Below are 20,808 nucleotides of genomic sequence, written 5' to 3' on the forward strand. Positions count from 1 at the left end.
CATATGAAGCACAGCTACCTTAAAGATGGGTCATTCCACGTCAATTCAACCAGGGCCCACGCACTTAGGTCTCAAAAAATTCTGAAAAAATTACCAGGTGTACCTATGTTACCCAGGAGACACACTGTAAAATTACTTTTATGTAAGATCAATACTATCCAAGATACAGCCAGTTTTACAGGGGGAGGGGGGTATCGATTTTGTTCGGCCTCTTTTTTTTGTCAAAGTTCACAAGCCCAAAGCACAAGAACTAAACCATGTAGGAGGCTCAAATCGTGCATGCTGGCACATCAATAGGAATAGCATGTAGCAAATTTGTCACATTTGGTCTGGATGATCATGCATGGTCATAGCTGTCCCTCAAAGTTGATCAACATTTTATTGGAGTTTTTGGCTGGGCTCTGTTTAGGCCTTCAGAAGACATATTTGTACTCAACATAGTAAGGGAAATAAATCAAGAGCCTAACATAAGTAGAAACACTCTCACAAAAAGCAATGAACAGAAAAGAAATCCTTTCAGGGTCTGAACAGCAGACCTCACAAGTCTGAAAAATAATTTTGTTTCTCAGTTTCAGAGCACCCAAACACCTTGTGGGAATATACAAAGATTTTTGAAATATTTTTTTCTTTCATTTCCATGATCCCTTCTTTTTAAAAACACCAATTTGACTTGTCTTATGCAAATATTTATTTTTTATTTTGCACCCTGAACATGGGCAAAATGCACCATTGAGATCAATATGTTTTGTATAGAGTTACCACAGGTTACTCAATACAACCACAGGTGGCACTGTGGTAACTCTACACAAAACATATTGATCTCAATGATGCATTTTGCCCATGTCCAGGGTGGAAAATAAAAAAGAAAGATTTGCATAAGACAACTCAAATTGGTGTCTTTAAAAAGAAGGGATCATGGAGAGTGAAGGAAACAATATAAAAAAAATCTTTGTATATTCCCACAAGGTGTTTGGGTGCTCTGAAACTGAGAAACAAAATTATTTTTCAGACTTGTGAGGTCTGCTGTTCAGACCCTGAAGGGATTTCTTTTCTGTTCATTGCTTTTTGTGAGAGTGTTTCTACTTATCTTGTGAACTTTGACAAAAAAAAGAGGCCGAACAACATCGACAAATTTGCTACATGCTATTCCTATTGCTGTGCCAGCATGCACGATTTGAGCCTCCTACATGGTTTAGTTCTTGTGCTTTGGGCTTGTGAACTTTGACAAAAAAAAAGAGGTCGAACAAAAATCGATACCCCCCCTCCCCTGTAAAACTGGCTGTATCTTGGATAGTATTGATCTTACATAAAAGTAATTTTACAGTGTGTCTCCTGGGTAACATAGGTACACCTGGTAATTTTTTCAGAATTTTTTGAGACCTAAGTGCGTGGGCCCTGGTTGAATTGACGTGGAATAACCCAGATGCACTAGATGTCACAAGATGTAAGCAGCAACTCCTCTGTGGGGTAAATGTCCTTAGGTTTTTTATTTAGTCATTCGAACATTATTGGGGTAAGTGCTGCTTTTTTCAGGCTATGTTTTCAATGGTAACCCATTGTCAGTCAATAGTGAAAGTAATTAATTGTGTATAACTGTTTTGTCGTTGACGATGACACCACGGTGAAGTTAGTTTCACTTTTCTAATGAGTTCAAATAATAGATGAGTACAGATGTGTGTAGCCTATTCTGCTGGGTTTTAGTAAAGCATGGTTTAGTGGAATACCTGTTTCATAAGGTTTGCGTTCAGGTTGCGTTGCTTGCCGTTAAAGGGAATGATAGATGACCATTGGTTTAAAGGATGTTACGCCCCAAAACACACCCATGACTGATTAAGACACATAAGAACCGCCTTTTTGCGCCAGGCGCCTGTTTTCTTTGACATAACACTTCTGATACATATAGACTCCTGCTCTGCACCACAGATATCTTGAGTCCCATCTATAATGATGGAGTACTGCATGATTGGTAAAGCCTGGACTGACTGTGCAATACCTCTGACAATGCTAATTCCGAACAACTGCAAAATCTCATTTTGCACTTGTGGAGATGTATAGTATTGACAGTGGGACAGCCAGTCAGAGAGGAGAGTATCTCGCTTGGCTTTCTGTCTCAAATGTTGGTGAAAATTACCTTTTTAGGAACTGTGCCCTAGACTTTTTAGGAACTGTGCCCTAGTTGTGACTCTATTGGGGCTGCCTCTTGGCTACTGACTGTAACTGCATGGTGACGAGTCTTGCTATTCTGATGGTTTTCAAATCTACTAAGAGCATTTTTCCAATTAGAATATCCCTTTGAGGAGAATGCCGGGTCTGCTTTTTTGGACAGTGTACTCTTCTTTATTGTGTATGTTTTCACACAGTGGAAGCAAAGAATTCCCTTCACTGTTGGGTCATAGTGAAGCCATGGATACTGTCTGTACCAATCTTTCTGAAAGTGGAGGACCTTATTGGCCAATGTTTGAACACAAATGAATTTGGGATGAGGTTGATTTGGCTTGCTGCCAATATCAATAATGTCTCCAACAGTTCTACACTGTTCTTCATTGTCATCAGACTCCTCACCTTCACTGCTTCTCTCCCTGTTGCTGTCTAAAGCTGGATCAGTTTCCTTAGAAATAGACCACATTATATAATTAACCAATCTAACCATGTCTATGACTGCTTGGATAATATGACATTCACCAGACATTCACATTTCTAAAGTTAATAATTACACATTTTATATTTTGTGTAAAAAATATATATATAATTTAATTTTAATACATATTACAATGTTAGCCTATTGACATCTCGCCTGTAATTCCACCTGGCCTATCTCTGAACTAGGCCCAGGCCTACAACTAGGCAAGATTGCTGCAGCACCCTAATGAAATAACATGACACATGATGCATTACCTACTGTAAGCAGTCCAACAGTAAACCAGTTAGAAAAAACACCATGTCAAATTTACCTGTAGCCCTGAATCTGCCCTATCTGAGCAACAACCTGTCCAGGGTTCCTCTATCACCTGATAAATAAAATATTAATGTCATGAGCAGTGACAGAGCACGACTCAAATCTCGAAGAATTCACTAGGTCTACTTTTAATATTAAAACTAGCTAACACTTAAAATTCAATTAAATTCAAGTTAATCTGCTGCGTTGAGCCTGCCACACTACCGCTGTCTGATAAGGGGGTGGCTGGGTTGCTTCTTCTGTCATCTGACAAAAAGTTACAAAATCAATCACCATTAGAATGAGAAACCGTTGGAAACGATGTTTTGCATTCATGTTCTATTTCCAGAACGTCAAGTCCATAGAAATGCATTTGTTTTCACTGACAGCATCGTATTTTTGCAGTTTTCATCCATTTCAGCAAACATTTAGCATTGCTGGTTTAAAGCATCGTGCCTTTCCTTTTCTTAGTAACTCTTGTCATGGTACACAAATTTGCTAACGCAATATACCGTAGCTGACATAGCTCGTAGGCTATTTGGTTGATTCCAATGTCCATTTATGCACTGTCAACTAAATTTGTACCAAGAAAGGAAGTTCTACAGTGGCCGACAGGTGCAAACGACGTGCAATTTACAGATGCAAATAGACAAAACACGTGCAAATAGACAAAACACAAACAATTTAAGAAAACATTTTCATCTTCATTTGACAACACGTGCACATCATTTAGAAAACGTGCTGCAAATTCAGAAAATATTTACATTTCAGAAACGAGCAAATCAGAAGCATGCTACATAAAATCACAACACAATGGAAGTGTTTCCCGGGTTCACTTAAAAGTGATGAACACCTCTGTATAGGTGGCGAACTACATACGTACAGACACTAGGAGAGGTGTTAATCACTTTTAAGTGCCATTAAAATGGATAAACCCAAAAAGATAGTACAGATAAACCCAAATACTTACATTTCAAGCCAGATTTCTTTAAACAGGAGCTGTCGTTGTCACACCCGCATAGTCACATAGTCTATAGTATACTACTTAAACGGCACCGACAATCAAAAAATCCAGTGGAAACTAGATGGCAGAAGTGTGTAGGCCAATCTGCCCACCAGCTTTTTCTACTTCGCTACCTACAGATGTTACCGGTATGATATTTCAAAACGCCATGTTATTTCCCATAGACAATCGATGCCCGGAAGTTGGATGGATACGGAAGTTACGGAGGCGGGACTTATTCTGGAGAGGTCTATTTCTATGCCTTTAACAAGTGCATAATATTATGACTTACACATTGTTTTTTGAAATAGCTTCTCATGTCCTCCATCTTTCTCTTCTTGCCCGACATCCTCAAGCAAGAGAGCCAAGTGAGCCAAAAACTTGATGAAAAACTTTGAATCGGCAGCATACAGGGAGCTAAGCCAATCAAAAAACAGACCTGTCTCAGGAGGCGGTACCAAAGTGGGAAATTATTTAACCCTTTGCGTAGGCCTACCGCATGATGTATGATTTTTTTTTGTTTCAACCTGAATATTGGTGGGGACATTTCAGTCATCTTTTGATATTGGTGTGGACACGTCCGTAGGACCCCACGCAAATCTACGCCCCTGGTCAGCACGCTCGCCTCCCGATCCGAGATGCTGCTGTTCGCGGGTTCCTGTCCGGGCGTGTGCAGGGCTGAATCGCGCAGGTTCAACACAACGCAGGTTACATTGGCGTGCCTGTGTCTGTTGTTGGTGGTATGCTTGGTCCAGGGTCCTCTAGATACATTTGAAACCCTCTTTAAAATCCATTTGCCTCACTATTACAATAACTGCAAATGTTAAATTCCCACAAAATGTAACACATTTCTGAACTTCTAGCTCCCCTGCACCAAACAGCCAATCAAATAAATTTGAAAATTTAGACTTTGGATCTAAAAAGTTTTGTTCAAGTGAGTAGGGCCATTCATGTTTTGAAGTAAGATATATATATATTTTTTAAAGTATTATTTTGTACATAAAATATAAGTATTTCTAACTTAATAAATGATAATGTTCACTAAGGGGGAGGGGTTGTTTTTATATGGGGCCGATGCCCCCTCGTGACGCCGGCCCTGTGATGAGTATACATATTTTGAATGTGGATAATACAGTGATAATGTTAAAAGTTGATTCATGTTAAAAGTTGCAATTGGTGAATAAACTCTTCTGAGAGGTGGATAAACTCTAATAAGAGGTGGATTAACTCTATTTCTGAAATGTCTGTAGATAAACTGCATTTACTTGTATAGTATAAGTATATATACTCGTTTGATCCCGGGAAATTTGGTCTCTGCATTTATCCCAATACGTGAATTAGTGAAACACACTCAGCACACAGTGAACACACAGTGAGGTGAAGCACACACAGTGAACATCGCGTTTCGCGTTATGCTGAACCTAACGAAGCATAGGCGAAATGCGTTGTTAACTACTAAATAAAATCAGCAAAGAAATCCCACCAGTGTGCGGTGATCCTTCACTCTCCTGTCTACCAATTGATGACTTCACCTCACCAGCACCTGGAAGACTCTGCACGGGAATTTCATCCTCTTAAAATATTATGGTTAATAATATTTGTTATTACAGTATACTTAAAGTATTATTGTTAATACGATTTGTTATTGTTATTATACTTAAAGAATTATTCTTAATAATATTTCTGAATAATGCTTTTAATTGCCAATCAGTAATTATTCTCAAATGTCAATGCTTGTAAATATTTTATATTTCAACAGATTTCCGACTATGAGGTGTCCCCCAAATATGATATTGTAGTTTTTGCCACAAAGGTGACCAAAATTGTAGACATAACAGACTACTACTATAAACGGACTGCCAAGGAACTTTTTGAAGTCATCGAAGATTTGGACAGGTTTGATTATGACAGTAAGTCAAGGCCGTCGCCATTGTGTCAACATAGTGGGATGTTTAAGCAATATATCCAATGTTAAAGGTCTCATCTCATCGTTTTTTCATTAATTTTGCCATGGTCTCTAGTATTAATGAATGCCCTGTGAGCCGGTTTTGGTGAAAAAAAGGCTCTCCTGCGTCTATTTCATGCTGTTCTAGTTTGGTGGGGAAGGTGGGAGGGGAGGAACAACAGGATTTGCCTCTTGCTCATGAATATTCATGACATGTTAATGACCTCGCCTCTGATTGGCTAACAGTACTGTGACGCTCCCTCCAGTGCGTCCTCATCCGATTCTGCCTGTGCTATGCTCCATATTCAACTTTACAGTGCTAAAACCTGGCTAAAACTCGAGTCAAAACTGTTGCACAAAAAAATGTCTTCGGAGATACTTCATGTGTTTGATCATAGTATCCGAAAGTAGGAAGAAGAACCGCTTCCTGATCGTTTGTCAGTGAACGTTGGTTTAATAGAATGGTAACAATTGCATGTCAGCTTAAAATTTCTCCTAAAAGAGGTAAACGTTTGTGGCAATCGTCATCTTGCATTCAAGTAATAAACAGTTGGAAACGTTTTAAAATAAAGACCTATTTCTTTACACAGTCAAAAGTCTTTGCAATCTTCCTAGTAGATATTTTACTTCACAACACTGGTTATAAGCACCCTAAATGCAGTTCAGCCACTGACCTAGCCTGCTAATTGTATGCTATCGGAATAGATAGTATCATGGATTTCAAACCATAACTATCATTGAAAGACCACTTGGTTATAGCTCAATATATATATAGATCTAAATGCAAACACACTTACCTACTCCGTCCTAGCTATATTTCGCTGGAATTGCACCAGAATGCCTACAGAAGCAGAGAACGTGTGCTGGAAGACTTCTGCAGTAATTAGTATAAACTATGGCTTTAATAGCCTACATTGGCAGAGGTTAGCCTACTCAAGTTGTTTTCTGTCACGTATGACCCTTAGGAAAAAGTACTATAGGAATCTTATAGTATAAGACTACTATAGAAAAACTATAGCAGTTATAGGATATTATAGTTATTAGTAGTACTTCTACAGTATGTCCCAAAATACGTATTCCTATAAGATTACTATAATATTTTGTCCCAAAATACTATAAGATTCCTATACTACTTTTTCATAAGGGGATTGCTCATGTGGTTAGAAAAATGGGCAACACCAGTACCCCTGTTGTCTGTATGACCCTGTACCCAGGATTAGAACCAGTCTGCCTTAACATAATGTACTCCCTTCAAAATGCACTAAACATTCGACTATGACTACTATGGCCCCCTGTGAGACAGAAGATATGAAAGGTAAGATAAACCTTTAGCCTAAAAGGGACAAAAACTGATGCAACTCCTAAAACTAATATACAAAACAGGTACATTTTCAATAAATAGCTTTATTATATTTACATACAGCAGTGGTATTCAAAGTGTGGTCCGCAAGCTCTCTCAAGTGTTCCACAAGTAGATGTGGTAAAATATAATAGATGAGTTGTTTGCAATATTGAGCCAACTTGTATGTACAGTAAATCCAAACAGTTCTGCAACACTCATGTAACCTACAGTATGCCAGTTTAAATCATATGAATCCTCTGAAAGCATAAGCATGGTGCAAAGACAATAAGCAAGGTGGTTTAGTGAGAAGGCCTATTGTGTAATAGACTGTTGAAGTAGGTCTACTGTTTTTTTTTTTTTTTTGCTAGGTGGTCAGTGATCTTTTTTTTTGTTTAAATTATTATTGTTTAAATGGTCCTTGGTCTGAAAAAGTTTGAGAAACACTGACAAATAGTAATATTGCAGTCTATTAAAATAATGCAAACACAAAACAAGACCATCCAAACTATGCACATAATTAACAATGTCCTCTTTTTGCCAGACGATGCAGACATCTGGCCTACAGATCCTTTGTAAGGTGGTGCTGGGATTATTTAGGGAAAAAGGTCTGAGTTGTTGTTTCGGCTTGTGTTGTCCTGGGTATCCGAAGGGACAATACACAAAACACATTCGTTGGCTGTGATGATTCTATTACATTGCTCATTGATTGCGCTGGGCCATAGGTGGAGCCATCAGGTGTTATTGTGGAGATGTCACTTTCATCCTCCTCCTCCTCTTGATCAACCCGAGGTCTTCTAGCTGGCCTTGGATGAACAGACTTGATGGGAGTAGAGGTAGCAGGCCCCCATGTCCATGGTGTATCCGAAGTGCTTGTATAAATACTCATACTTTTCATGAAGTATTCTGTTTGGGTACCTAAAGTAAATAAATGTGTATTACTGTGTAAACAAGATACTAATAGTACACAGGACATTCACTCGCTCACACAAAACTGTACTGGCACAATGGAAACAAAACATATTTTAGTGACTGTGGTAAGGTGTATGATTTACTAAGTAGCACACCCACAAGAAGACATTCAGTAATATCAATTATATCTGTTATGCAATTCATGGGTTTCATCAGGTCCATTTACACAGGTGTATTAATCAAGCACCATGCAGTCTGCATTCATAATCAAGGTGCTTGATTTTATACACCTGTGGAAAGTGACCTGAAGAAACCCATGAATTGACTTTCCAAAACATTGACGAGCACATAAGAACCTGTCTTAGCCAACTAGAAAAAGACTTCTAGAAACTAACTAGCACAACAATAAAAGTTAGATCACAAACCTTTGCTTCTAACGTGATGACCTAATGTAGGCTAGAAAGCTGTGTAGCCCAACATGAGGATGTGCTCTGGAAGACATACAAAACACTAAGTAAACAGCAAGTAATCAAACAAAACATCATTGTAGGCCTACAAAGGCCAATGTAATAATGGCAAGAAGACATAAATTAGACTGAAGTGTAAATACCTGGGCTCTAGTGATAGCGACTTAGCCTAATAGTGCACGGGTATTGTGTTTTTGATTTTCCCTGTTTAGACTAGAACAATACCAGTCCTTAGTTGAGCATAAGATATTGTTGCCAATATTATTATTTGTGGTTTAACTTCGTTAGAAGATTATAGGTTCAACAAGCTAAATCTCTGGGTAGTGTGGTCATACAGTTTCTTATGAGTGTAGCTACACCAGGCACGTAACTGAAGCATTCCGTTCGCGTTGTGTCTTCTGCAACAATTAGCTTCCAATAGGTCTAATCAATGGAAGTAGCTACACCTGGCGCGTGGCCTGTAGGCTACGTTCAAAAAAATAGACCATTGCTCTAATGGATTTTACCAGAGCCCTTCCTATTAGACATTCTCTGATTTTACACGTCATTGAACAGAACACTTCAGTTACGTACCTGGTGTAGCTTCCTGTAATATAGGCTAGCCTAAGCCTAGCTTGTGCCCTTTTCATGCATGCTAACGAAGAATATAAACATGCTATTTTGTAACAGTCGTTAGGTGGAAAAGTTTGTTTGTACTTACAGCCTGTGAGCTGGTGGTCGATCGTTGTGACGTACAGGTCCAGGTTTTCAGAACATCGATGCAAAACCCCTTTCTAACTGTAGGCAGGCACAGTGAGTGTGGTCGATATTATTGGAACACAGAACTAATGTTGCACTATACTTCGGTGGTGGTGTTCCAACGATAAATTCCAACCATTTCTTCCTCAACTCTTCTTTCTAAGGCAAGACATGCAACATTGATGTGTTATTGCCACAAATAACACCGGCACGAATTTGCTCCGCCATGTTAACAACTTGCTGTTAGCTCCTACTAGCTGCAGAGAGACAATCTCCTGGCCAAAATCTTCCTGTCTTCCTGTGGGCGGTCACAAGCCAAGGTGGGCGAGGCCATGAATAGTCAGTTTCCCTTCGGCGTCATTGGGATGGGCTCTTTCTGATTCGCTTGTTTTTCAGTGTATTTTCTTTCATTGGCTAATGCGGGCAATGGGGGTAGAAGATCATTTTCACGTGCAGCATGCATATGCAACTTGGAGTGAGCTATAGTATTTCGAAAGTAACAAGTATTAAACGGTTTCTCAGTGAATGTGACCTTTAAGTCCCATAGACCTATTTTTTTTTAAATATTGTGAAGCCAAATCAGCGATTTTATCCAGCAAAAATATTTTTCAGTGTTTATACAGTAATAATCTTCTAACTGTGAAAATGTCAGACACTATTTTGCCATATTTAAAAAAAATCAAAATTGCTCCTTTTTTTCATAAACGAACTACAAAAGAAGTCACGTGACTTAACCTTCGACGTTACTCACGGTAGCATGGTTTATTTATTAGCTTGGTTAGCATTGACACTTAACACTTACTGCCAGCTCTTCATGTGAGTAGAAGCACAACACCAGTTATCCAGACATAAAGGTTATCACCACGCGGTTTAAATCACGTTCCGTTATTACAAAAATATGTTAAGCCAGTTAAGCAAATTGCCGTATTGATCAGTTAAAGATTAAGCGGCCAAACCTGTGACGTCACATGCAACTGTAGTCCGTTATCACCATGTTACGACAAAAACTCAAAACAATTCAACTGATCCTAAAAATAAGGTATGACCACTTGAAGCAATAGAGGTGACCCCAGTGCCTAACATATGGAAGGCATTAAATTAAGATCCCAATGTGCACCAAGATATATTTTTTCTAAAAAAAAATCCCATTCACTCCGCTAAACTCTAGGAACGCAACCACTAGATGGCGATGAGATTACTTTCCCTCCCTATATGCTTTTCTGACGTGACGATGCTAGCACGTTAGCAGCGGTTAGCTAACAATGCTAACGTTAGTTATCTACAAGTCTCCTCCAAGTGACAATCATATTATACACAGTGCTGGCAATGCTAGCATCCCCGTTTATTTTACTTACATTGAGTTGACTGTGTGGCTTAATCCACAGATGTGGTGAAGCACTGTTTCATTATGGGTTTTTTTTTTTTTACAATAATCTCTAATAGTATTATCCCAATCCATCTCTCCACTTCAGATTATTGTGGACAAAAGAAAGGCAATTAAAAAAAATATTGACTGAAATTTAGAGCTTTGTTTTAGTTTATTGATAAGGCCCAGGAGCCTGGGAGGTGTCATTGCAAGATTATATTTGTATGTAAAGACAAACTGCGCTCGTTTTACTATATTTTGCACTCATTTAACTAAATAGTGTGCACAACATATCAAATTGTGCACACATTCTAGTAAAATAAGAGCATAATTCAGTATTGCGTCAGTTAAAGCATAAAAAATGTATCCTTAACATAACCACCAGGGAATGTTCCCAAAAGGTTCCCTGACAGTTGCACAAAAACAGCTGTAAGGGGACGTTCTGGGAATGCTCTCTGAAGGTTACACAATATATTTAAAGGACGTTCCCAGAATGTCTTTTAAAGGTTTATTTTTCTTCCCGGAAGATTGGTGTTTGCTGGATAATTGTTTTGGGGTTTTTTTCGTACCAACAGTACTAGATGACTTTGAGAAACGGAGATCTATGTGAAAAACAATGCCAGATTTCTTCTTTAAGATGTCATCTACAGCCATACCAGCAGAGAATACAAAGGACAGAGTTTGCATAGTCATGGTCAATTCATGGTTAATTAATGTGATAAAACATTCACTGTCTGAAACCTGAATCAAAATATCTGTTGTATTTCCTACATATGTTTACTTTACATATGTCTTTATGTATTTTATACCTTTAATGCAGTGTGTTTGTTCTTTTGACAGAAATCAGAGATAATGCAGGAACAAATATTGCTGAAGCTTTTCACCACATTTACCATCAAATGAGCTTGATGAAGACTAGAGCTGAGCTTGAGAACAGCATTGAGTTTGAGAACAGCAGTCACATCATTATCATGTTCACTGATGGTAACAAATTGTTATTTTCATAATATAAAAATGAATGTTATTATGACCATAACATAATCAATGACAATTACATACATCTAATGGTATGTCATCAACTTTTTCAAGGTGAAGCCAACATGGGTGGCAAACCGGATGGTAAAATCAATCAAATCAAGGATATAATACTTGGAAACAAAGACAACTCACGGACTCTTGGTGAGAAACACTCTATTTTTTAGAAAATAACACTGAATGGCAAAGAGATATGTGCTGGGTGGCTTTGAAAAACAGATTACGGTCCAATATTCTGGGGAATAAATTCACAAAAGAAATTGTGCGGACTCTTGTGAAGTCCGAGTTCCTCATACACAAGCTGCCACGAGTTGACTCGTGGCAGCTTGTGTATGAGGAAATACAATACAGAGTCTTAATGGAGGTGTGTATTCAATTTGAGGCTTGGCTAAACTCCGATAAATGTACCCCTCAGCTTGCAATTTTTTCAAGTCAGGTCAGGTTTATCTATGAATCACTTTAAAAAAAACAACAGTGACAACGACCTGAGGTCGTTTCAGTAGCAATAGACCTCTGAATCAGAAGTGTCTACAAAAAGGCCCCAAAGCTTTGAGAGGTATGTACGTAAATAGCTAGTCTGCAAAGGTATGCTGTTGTCTCATTACTTAAAGGGACACCAGGCAAGCTTGATGCTTTTTCTCTACGAAACTCCCCCTCGCTCGGTCTAAAGCTCTTTTCCTTTTCTTTGCATCTTCCGTCAAGGGGTTTCGCAGCTTCTTCGCTGGCTCTGCCATTGTACACACGTTTGCAACAATCGCTAGCGTTTCGTTAGCCTGCCTCTGTGCTGTAAACAGGCTGTAAACTGATCCTGCTTCGGTCGGCGGGTACAATACACTGAACTTGCAAGCAGAATTTTCTTCCTACAGGCAGTAGGGGCAGGCGAGAGAGTCTTCATTCGCCCTGTAATGAGTCATTTAACCATATACCGACTTACGAAGATAAGTAATTAACACAAAAACGTTGCCTGGTGTCCCTTTAATGCTATCCTTTTCCCCCACAGAGATCTACATGTTTGGCGTGGGCGAAATCGATGACATGCAGAAAGCTGATCTCAATAGTTATGCAACCAAAAAAGACAAAGAAAAGCATGTCTTTTATGTGGACGACATGAAGAAACTGCACGAGACCTTTGACCTAATGCTTGGTATGGGCTCTCTTCCAAAATACCTGCATATCATAGAGCAAAGAAAAACAAAAACAGAAATATTAGGAAAATCTATTATGTGCATGTGATATTTTAAAGTATATATTTTGATACATTTGCAGATATTAAAAGGTTTGTTTATGTTAATGTTTAAAAATATTAGCAGATACTTTCGTCCAAAACAATGATCAACAATGATCAGGTCAATGAAGTCACCTAAATGTGGATTCCCATTGGTCAATGTTGAGTGAAGTCAACTGAAAGGGAACTGAATAGGGGGATTCGACTTTGTGTAGCCGCCTGCAGCCGTCTTAAGATGACTGCGTAAATGATTATTTCTGAGATTCTGATTCATTTTCAATCATGGCGTATGCACAAGTCCGGGTTGAAAATGTATCAGAATCTTAGAGATAATGAAACATTTTCTGATGATTATTTCTCTGTTTTGTAGATGAGAGCACCAGTGTAGGTTTGTGTGGACTCCACAGGGACTACAGATATAAAGATGCAAGTCCTCCGAACCCGCCAAACCCTATGAAACAACCTTGGCTGGTTAAAATCAGTGTCACGGTCAGTCCATGTTCTGGAATGAATCATATTTCTTCTTTTTATCATTAGATTCAGCATTGAGCCATCACTGGGCCTGGTGTCCCGATAAAGATGGATCTATGCACTATGCACATCTTAGGATTATCTTATTTCTGTGTGTTTCCCGAATATACCCATAGCGTAAACACACATTCGCTGCTCTAGAAGTTCTAAGGGAAGCTGATCACATTAATACTGCTGAAATATCACCTAATTTGATGATATCAGGTGACTTCACCTCACAGCTGCCATTTGAACTTCGGACCTATATTTTAATTGACTTAAAGGGATATTCAACCATTTGGGGAATTACTCATTTTCCACCTCCCTTTGTGTTAAACAATTGATTTTTACCTTTCTCCAGTTCATCCAGCCATTCTCTGAGTCTGGCAATACTACTTTTAGCTCCAGCCTAGCATAGATCATTGAATCGGATTAGACCATTAGCATCTCGCCTGCTACCATCACGTTTAAAAGTGAATAATTTTCCTATTTAAAACTTGTCTCCCCTAAAGTTAGAAAATTTATTAAGACCAACGGAAAATGAAACATGGCGATTTTTCTAGGCTGATTTGACATGGAACTATACTCTCAATCAGGCATAATGATCCAGTCACTAACCAATTTGTCTGCTGCAGCTCAACCTTGTTGCTGCAGATAGCCTACTATTTTCAGGTGCTGCATGATATCATTGTGCTGCTGCGCCCATGGTGTTCCTTGATTATTATGCTGGAAGGAGATTATAGTTACATGTCAAATCAGCCTAGAAAATCACCACATTTCATTTTCGTTGGTCTTATTACTCTTATTACAAGGAAATCTGCAAGTGTTTCACAACATTCTTAAAAGGTACACTATGCAAGATTTTTCACCTTAATATAACAAACTTGCATTCATCTAGCATAGTTATACAGCATAGACGTAGTGAGTTGCTACCGAGAAAAGCAACCATGCAACTTCGAAGAATGGCGGCCCAACAAATCTCGCAAGAATCGTGAAACATTACCTTTTCAGTAAATATAGCTTTTTAGACAAAAACATTGTCATTGTGTACAAGGGAGATAAGTCACGAGAACTTTTCTATTTACAACAAGAGTAAAATATAAATATATAACTCTAGAGGAGCTCTACAGTCGGCAAAAATACCTAAACTTGCATAATGTACCTTTTAAAAGGACCAGTATGTAGGAAATAATGGAAAATAAACTGTAACCATTCCAAAAATGATCACCATATGTTGTCAGAGAGTAAGGAAACACGATGAATTGAAGTAATGGCTTATTTGACAACATTACTCTAACCTGTTAAACCCCGTAAAACCCATGAAAAAAAAGTTACGGGGCGGATCTCTTGGAATTTTCGTTTATGTTTTAAACGATTAATTCTAGAATAGCGTATTAATAATGGGCTAGCGCGTCCTCCTATTTGGGTTGCCAAACAGATTAAGTGGACATCGGAGGAGCTTCCTGAGATGGTGACGTCTTCGTCAAACAAAGAATATCAAGTCTGGCGCAAAGCTGGCCATATTTCTCCACAACAGGTAGCCTAGGCTAAACTTCATCTGCATCGCTAACTTCAGCTAAATATGTTGCGTTGGTTAGAGATGTATTTTTTGTTTTCACTGTTTCCGTAATGTGTAGCTGGGTCATGGTTGGAGAAACGTTAAAGCAGCTGCAGGTTAACTAACGTTAGCTAAATCTTCATTACATCTGGCAACCCAGAAGCAGAGGCGGACATAGTGCACAGTTTCATTACTTGAGTAAAAGTACAGATACCCTTTGCTAAATTTGACTCAAGTACTTGTTTTTAAAAGTACTTGAGTATCAAGAGTACAAGAGTAGCCTACATTTTCTAAATATTGCATTACTACTGCCACAGTGCTTACATTTACAGAAACGTCCTACATAGAGTTATGAAAAATGTTAATGTTAATACCTGGGAGAATGTAAAAGGAATTGAAAGTAAAATCAAGTCATTTTTATCTTTTTACCATGTTGCCAGGGATGGGCAGTATTTCTAATACATGTATTTAAAATATGTATTAAAAATACAAAATACTATTTTTTTAATTGAAACACTTGAAGCAAAAACTATCATTAACTTGTTCAGAAAATTGAAATAGTCTGGCGAGGTGGAGCCACAGGTTGGCACATTCCCGGGATGGACCTGCTGCGTCTTCATCCATTGTTTCGTCCATGGTTTCATCTCTTATCTAAATCTGACCATAGAGTTGACTTTGGCGGAAAGCTGAAGGTGATTGCTGATAGGCTATCCCAATCAGTGGTGCTTGCACAATCCAATCACGTTTGAGAGGGAAACAACAAATTGAGGGTTTCCGAGGTTTTTCTTTTTTCCTTTTTTTAGAAGAAGTAACGGGTACTCACGGTTATGGGTAGAAATGTAGTGGAGTAAAGAGTACAATATTTGCCCCTCAAATGTACTTGAGTAAAATCATGAGTACCCCCCAAAAATGATACTCGAGTAAAGTACAGATCCCTCAAAATTGTACTCAAGTAAATGTACTCCGTTACTGTCCGGCTCTGCCCAGAAGAGGCTTGCGTCTGGTAGTCTTGAGAACGTTCACCAGTGTTTTGATTTTGGCTTACAGAACGTTCGGTAACAATCCTACAAATCGCACCTTTAAGTAATGATGGTTTTGGGAATAGGTCCAAAAGAGATGTTCATGAGAGTAACTTTGTGAACTTTAACAAATGAACCCTGGTCAATGTGTTGTCACTGTGTCAGTAGTTAAATCCCCTGCAAGAAACCAAGCCAAACTACATTTCACTAAGTTTAGGCAAATAGCTAAAGGTATTGTCTCACCAGCAGTAATCACTAACCTTTGTATGGCCTTTATTCTATGCACCATGACAGTAAATTCTCCAAAATGTTTTCTCTTGTATACCTATATTATCTCTTCAGCATGAAAATGGACTTTCCTCCAATTGTTTGGGTTCTCTCATCACTCCCCGTTGGGTCTTAACGGCTGCCCATTGCTTCAAGTTCGGAGACTTAAGCGAAAAAATCTATATAACTCTCAGCTCTGGCGAGATTGCAGGTGCTAGTGATATTTATACAGATTTGTACCCTTAAGAGCATACTGTATTGTAACATCTTTCCCACATAATGTAATGATTCATTTCTTTCTCTCTTTTTTTTTGCTTTTCTCTAGTGGTGAAAAAGTTCACTCTGCATAAAGAATTTAATATAAGTTCGAAAAAGGATAAAGGAGTATCTGAATCTTATGACTATGATGTGGCTCTTATTCAACTAAATGAAACTATTAAGGTCTCTGACAAGAAAAGGTCAGTCCTTTTATCACATTTCATGTGATGCCTGCGACACTTTCAAAGCGAGCAGGCATTTAACCCCGGTCTCCTGTGTCAAGGATAACAACAGTTAACTAACTGTTAGTAATTCATTGTTAACTGCTTATTATGCACTGTTAATACCTAATAAGCACATGTTATTCTAATGTGTTACCAAATCACAGTGTCTGTGAGTGATATGTGCTTTGAGTGTGTGAGGGGACCGAGAGGGAGAGAGAGTATGTGTGTGTGTGTGTGTGAGAGAAAGAGAGATCTTCATTACTTCAGCGTAAAAATAATGCTAGTAATGATAACAATATTCAATAGGCAAGTCATTTTAATACATTCAAAGTAATTTTCCTAAATACTTACATGATCGTTTGTAGCCACAGGCTGCCTCTTGATAATGCGTGGTGATGATGTGTGGTGATAATGTGTGTGTTGATAATGTGTGGTGATGGTGTGTGTGGTAATAATGTGTGTGGTGATAATGAGTGTGGTGACAATGAGTGTGGTGACAATGAGTGTGGTGACGATGTGTGTGGTAATAATGTGTGGGGTGATGATGTGTGGGGTTGATGTGTGTGGTAATGATGTGTGGGGTGATGGTGTGTGGTGGTGATGTGTGGGGTAATAATGTGTGTGGTGATGGTGTGTGTGGTGACGTGTGTGGGGTAATAATGTGTGGGGTGGTGATGTGTGGTAATAATGTGTGGGGTAATAATGTGTGGGGTAATAATGTGTGGTGACGTGTGTGGGGTAATAATGTGTGTGGTGATTGCCCACTCTCCCTTTCCCTCGCCGCCTCCCTTTTCCTATTTTTAGACCCATCTGCATTCCCTGCACTAAAGAAACAAGTGCTGCTTTAAAACTGGTTGGCAGTGATGATACATGTGAGAGACATGGTGAGTATATTTATAGATTTAAAATAATATTAAATAATTATGATAAATAAATATATAGAAATGTAACCTCAGTTCTCTGAAAGAGAACATGTCACGTTTAGGGGATATAATAATAATAATAATAATAATAATAATATATTATTATTATGAAACATTCTTGAGATTAAATGAGTCAAAGACCCACTCCTATCATTTAAAAAGGGACCCTATGCAGTTTTGGCAGTTTCTTCGCTGTTTGTTTTTTGCTCATAGTTTTCTCTACAGTGCTCCCCCTATACATTACATTACATTTGGCTGACGCTTTTTTAACCAAAGCGACTAACAACATGGTAAACAGTAAGTTTTAGAACAATTCTCACAATTTTAGGACAGTTTTAAAAAAAACATTAGAGTACAGTAGGAGTAAGTGCGTCGGTGAGTGCTGTTTTTAACAGTTACTTGTCAGTTTAAAACGGCTGGTGAGTGCTAGGATCAGTAAGACTTGTTGTAAGTGTTGCTATGAGAGTAGATGTTCTCTAAAGAGCTGGGTCTTCAGGAGTTTTTTTGAAAGTGGAAAAGGATGTCCCTGCCCTTGTAGGAACTGGCAGTGTGTTCCACCAACGAGGAACAACAGATGAGAAAAGTTTGGATTGGCTTAAAGCGCATCCGGTGGTAGAGCTAGGCGTCGTTCGGCCAGAGGAGCGCGAGCGGTCTGGAGGTAGTGTAAGTCTGTTTGAGGGCATTCAAGTAGGTGGGAGCAGAACCGAGACTACTTTGTAGGCAAGCGTTAGAGACTTGAATTTGATGCGGGCCGCCATAGGTAGCCAGTGTAGCTGGATGAGTAGCGGGTAACATGTGCCCTTTTGGGTTGGTTGTAGACCAGGCGCCGCCGCCGCGTTCTGGATCATCTGAAGTGGTTTCACTGCGCAGGCTGGGAGACCTGTCAGGAGGGCATTGCAGTAGTCGAGTCGTGAGATGACTATTGCCTGAACCAGAAGTTGGGTAGCATCTTGAGTCAAGTAAGTCCTGATTTTCCGTTATGTTGTAGAGTGCGCGAAACGGCATGACCGGGCGACTGAGGCAACATGATCTGAGAAGTTTAGTTGGTTGTCGAGAACAACTCCTAGATTTCTTGCAGTCCTGGTTGGTGAAACAGACAGGAGTCAAATTTGATGTTGATGTCGTGGTGTATGGTAGGTTTAGCTGGGATGACCAGCAGTTCAGTCTTTGAGAGGTTCAGCTGGAGGTGGTGTGCCTTCATCCATGTAGCTATGTCTGAAAGGCAATCCGAGATCCGCGCTGAAACCAGGGGTCGTCAGGTGGAAAGGACAGATAGAGCTGTGTGTCGCCTGCATAGCAGTGGTATGAGAAGCCGCGGGAACGGATAATCTGTCCCAAGGAGGTGGTGTAGATAGCAAAGAGGAGGGGGCCCAGCACTGAGCCTGGGGACCCCTGTGGTGAGATGGTGAGGTGCAGATAGCTGACCAAGCCATGATAACGTTAAACGAAGCCCTGTGAGAGGTAGGATTCAAACCAGGAGAGAGCAGAACCGAGATTCCCATGTCAGCGAAAGTATAGAGAGAAGGATACGGTGATTAACCGTGTCAAAGGCAGCCGACATAAGTCAAGCAGAATGAGTATTGATGACCGAGCGGTCGCCCTGGCTTCTTTAAGGCTTCTGTTACAGACAGCAGAGCGTTTGGTAGAGTGGCGCTTTTGAACCCAGACTGATTTGGATCCAGAAGGTTGTTCTGTGAAAGGAAGTCAGAGACCTGTTTGGAGACTGCTCGTTCAATGCCTTTGGATAGGAAAGGCAGTAGTGAGACAGGGCGGTAGTTCTCCGACTTGAGCAGGGTTGAGAGAAGCTTTCTTAAGTAATGGTGTTACCCGGGCCATTTTGAACGCTGTTGAAAATGTGCCAGAGGTTAGCGAGGCATTGATCACATGTGTGATAGCTGGAGCGATGGTCGGGCTGATGGACTGAAGTAGGCTCGTAGGTATAGGGTCCAGCAGCATGTGGTAGACGGCTGCATGTCAGGAGTCTGGACACTTCACTCGGAGAGAGGCGTGAATGCTGAAAAAGATGTTCCAGCAGTCCTAGAGGTTGTAGGAGTCGCGGTATCTGAGTCAGATCGTTGAGTGGGCATGTAGAGAATTGACTGCTGATTGCCGCCACTTTATTTGTAAAAAAATGAGGCGAGGTTATCTGCAGTAAGGCTGGATGGAGGAGGAGGCAGCTGAGGGTTGAGTAGCGATTTGAAGGTTGAGAAAAGCCGAGTGTCTGTAGCGCTGTTGATTTTGTCATTGTAGAAAGCAGTCTTAGCAGCAGTGATGCTGGCTGAGAAGGAGGTCAGGAGTGTCTGGTAGTTTTGAGGTCGTCAGCTAGTTTGGATTTGTGCCATTTCCTCTCGCGGCTCTGAGTTTGGTGCTTTCATCTGGAGGGTATCATTTAGCCATGGATGAGAATGTTTGGATCGAGCTGGCCTTGTGGTAAGAGGGCACAGCTCGTCTAGACACAAGGTCAGTGTGGAGCAGAGCGAGTCAGTGGCTTCATTAACCTCCAGAGAGGAGAAGGTGTTGAGTGGAGTTAGACCGAGGCAACCACAGAGGAGAAGTGCGTTGGAGACAGGTTCGATGTTGCGGGCGAAGCGTGACCATCGGCTGAGGAGCCGGAGGCTGTTCTGTCAAGGTGGCGTTGAACTGGATGAAGAAGTGGTCAGAGATGGGAGAGGCGTCACCATGAGGGTGTCTGTGCTGCAGTTCCGAGTGAAGATCAAGTCAAGCTCTTTGCCAGCTTTGTGAGTCGGTGGGCTTTGAACCAGTTCGAGGTCAAAGGAGGACCAGGGCCAAAAGTCCGCTGAGCCTGGGGCATCTAAGTGGATGTTCATATCACCGAGGACAAGAAGCGGACAGTCATGCTCAGGGATGGAGGATAGCAGAGTGTCAAGTTCGTCAATAAAGTCGCCTAGTTGGCCTGGAGGGCGGTAGATGACCAGCACGTAGAGTTTTGCTGGGGCGATCACTGTGATGGCATGGAATTCGAATGAGACGTATTTGTTTGAAGGCAGTAGCGGGTGAATTTCCATTTGTTGGAGATCAGCAGGCCCGTCCGCCTCCCCCCAGATAGGCGCCCAGATAGGCTAC

At 40.1% G+C, this 20,808-nt stretch overlaps 1 protein-coding gene across 2 annotated transcripts in view; it reads left to right on the forward strand.

Annotated features, from left to right (window-relative positions):
• Positions 1 to 20,808, forward strand: part of LOC125287726 (complement factor B-like) — a 60,228-nt gene that overhangs the window by 11,002 nt on the left and 28,418 nt on the right. For both annotated transcript variants that reach the window (XM_048233714.1, XM_048233716.1), the window contains exons 7-14: positions 5,698 to 5,848; positions 11,546 to 11,689; positions 11,795 to 11,884; positions 12,741 to 12,884; positions 13,336 to 13,454; positions 16,395 to 16,530; positions 16,645 to 16,777; positions 17,606 to 17,685. In XM_048233714.1, the coding sequence (XP_048089671.1) occupies positions 5,698 to 5,848; positions 11,546 to 11,689; positions 11,795 to 11,884; positions 12,741 to 12,884; positions 13,336 to 13,454; positions 16,395 to 16,530; positions 16,645 to 16,777; positions 17,606 to 17,685 (997 nt within the window). The remainder of the gene's footprint in view (positions 1 to 5,697; positions 5,849 to 11,545; positions 11,690 to 11,794; positions 11,885 to 12,740; positions 12,885 to 13,335; positions 13,455 to 16,394; positions 16,531 to 16,644; positions 16,778 to 17,605; positions 17,686 to 20,808) is intronic.

The sequence above is a fragment of the Alosa alosa genome, chromosome 22 (genome assembly GCF_017589495.1).
Source record: "Alosa alosa isolate M-15738 ecotype Scorff River chromosome 22, AALO_Geno_1.1, whole genome shotgun sequence".
NCBI lineage: Eukaryota > Metazoa > Chordata > Actinopteri > Clupeiformes > Clupeidae > Alosa > Alosa alosa.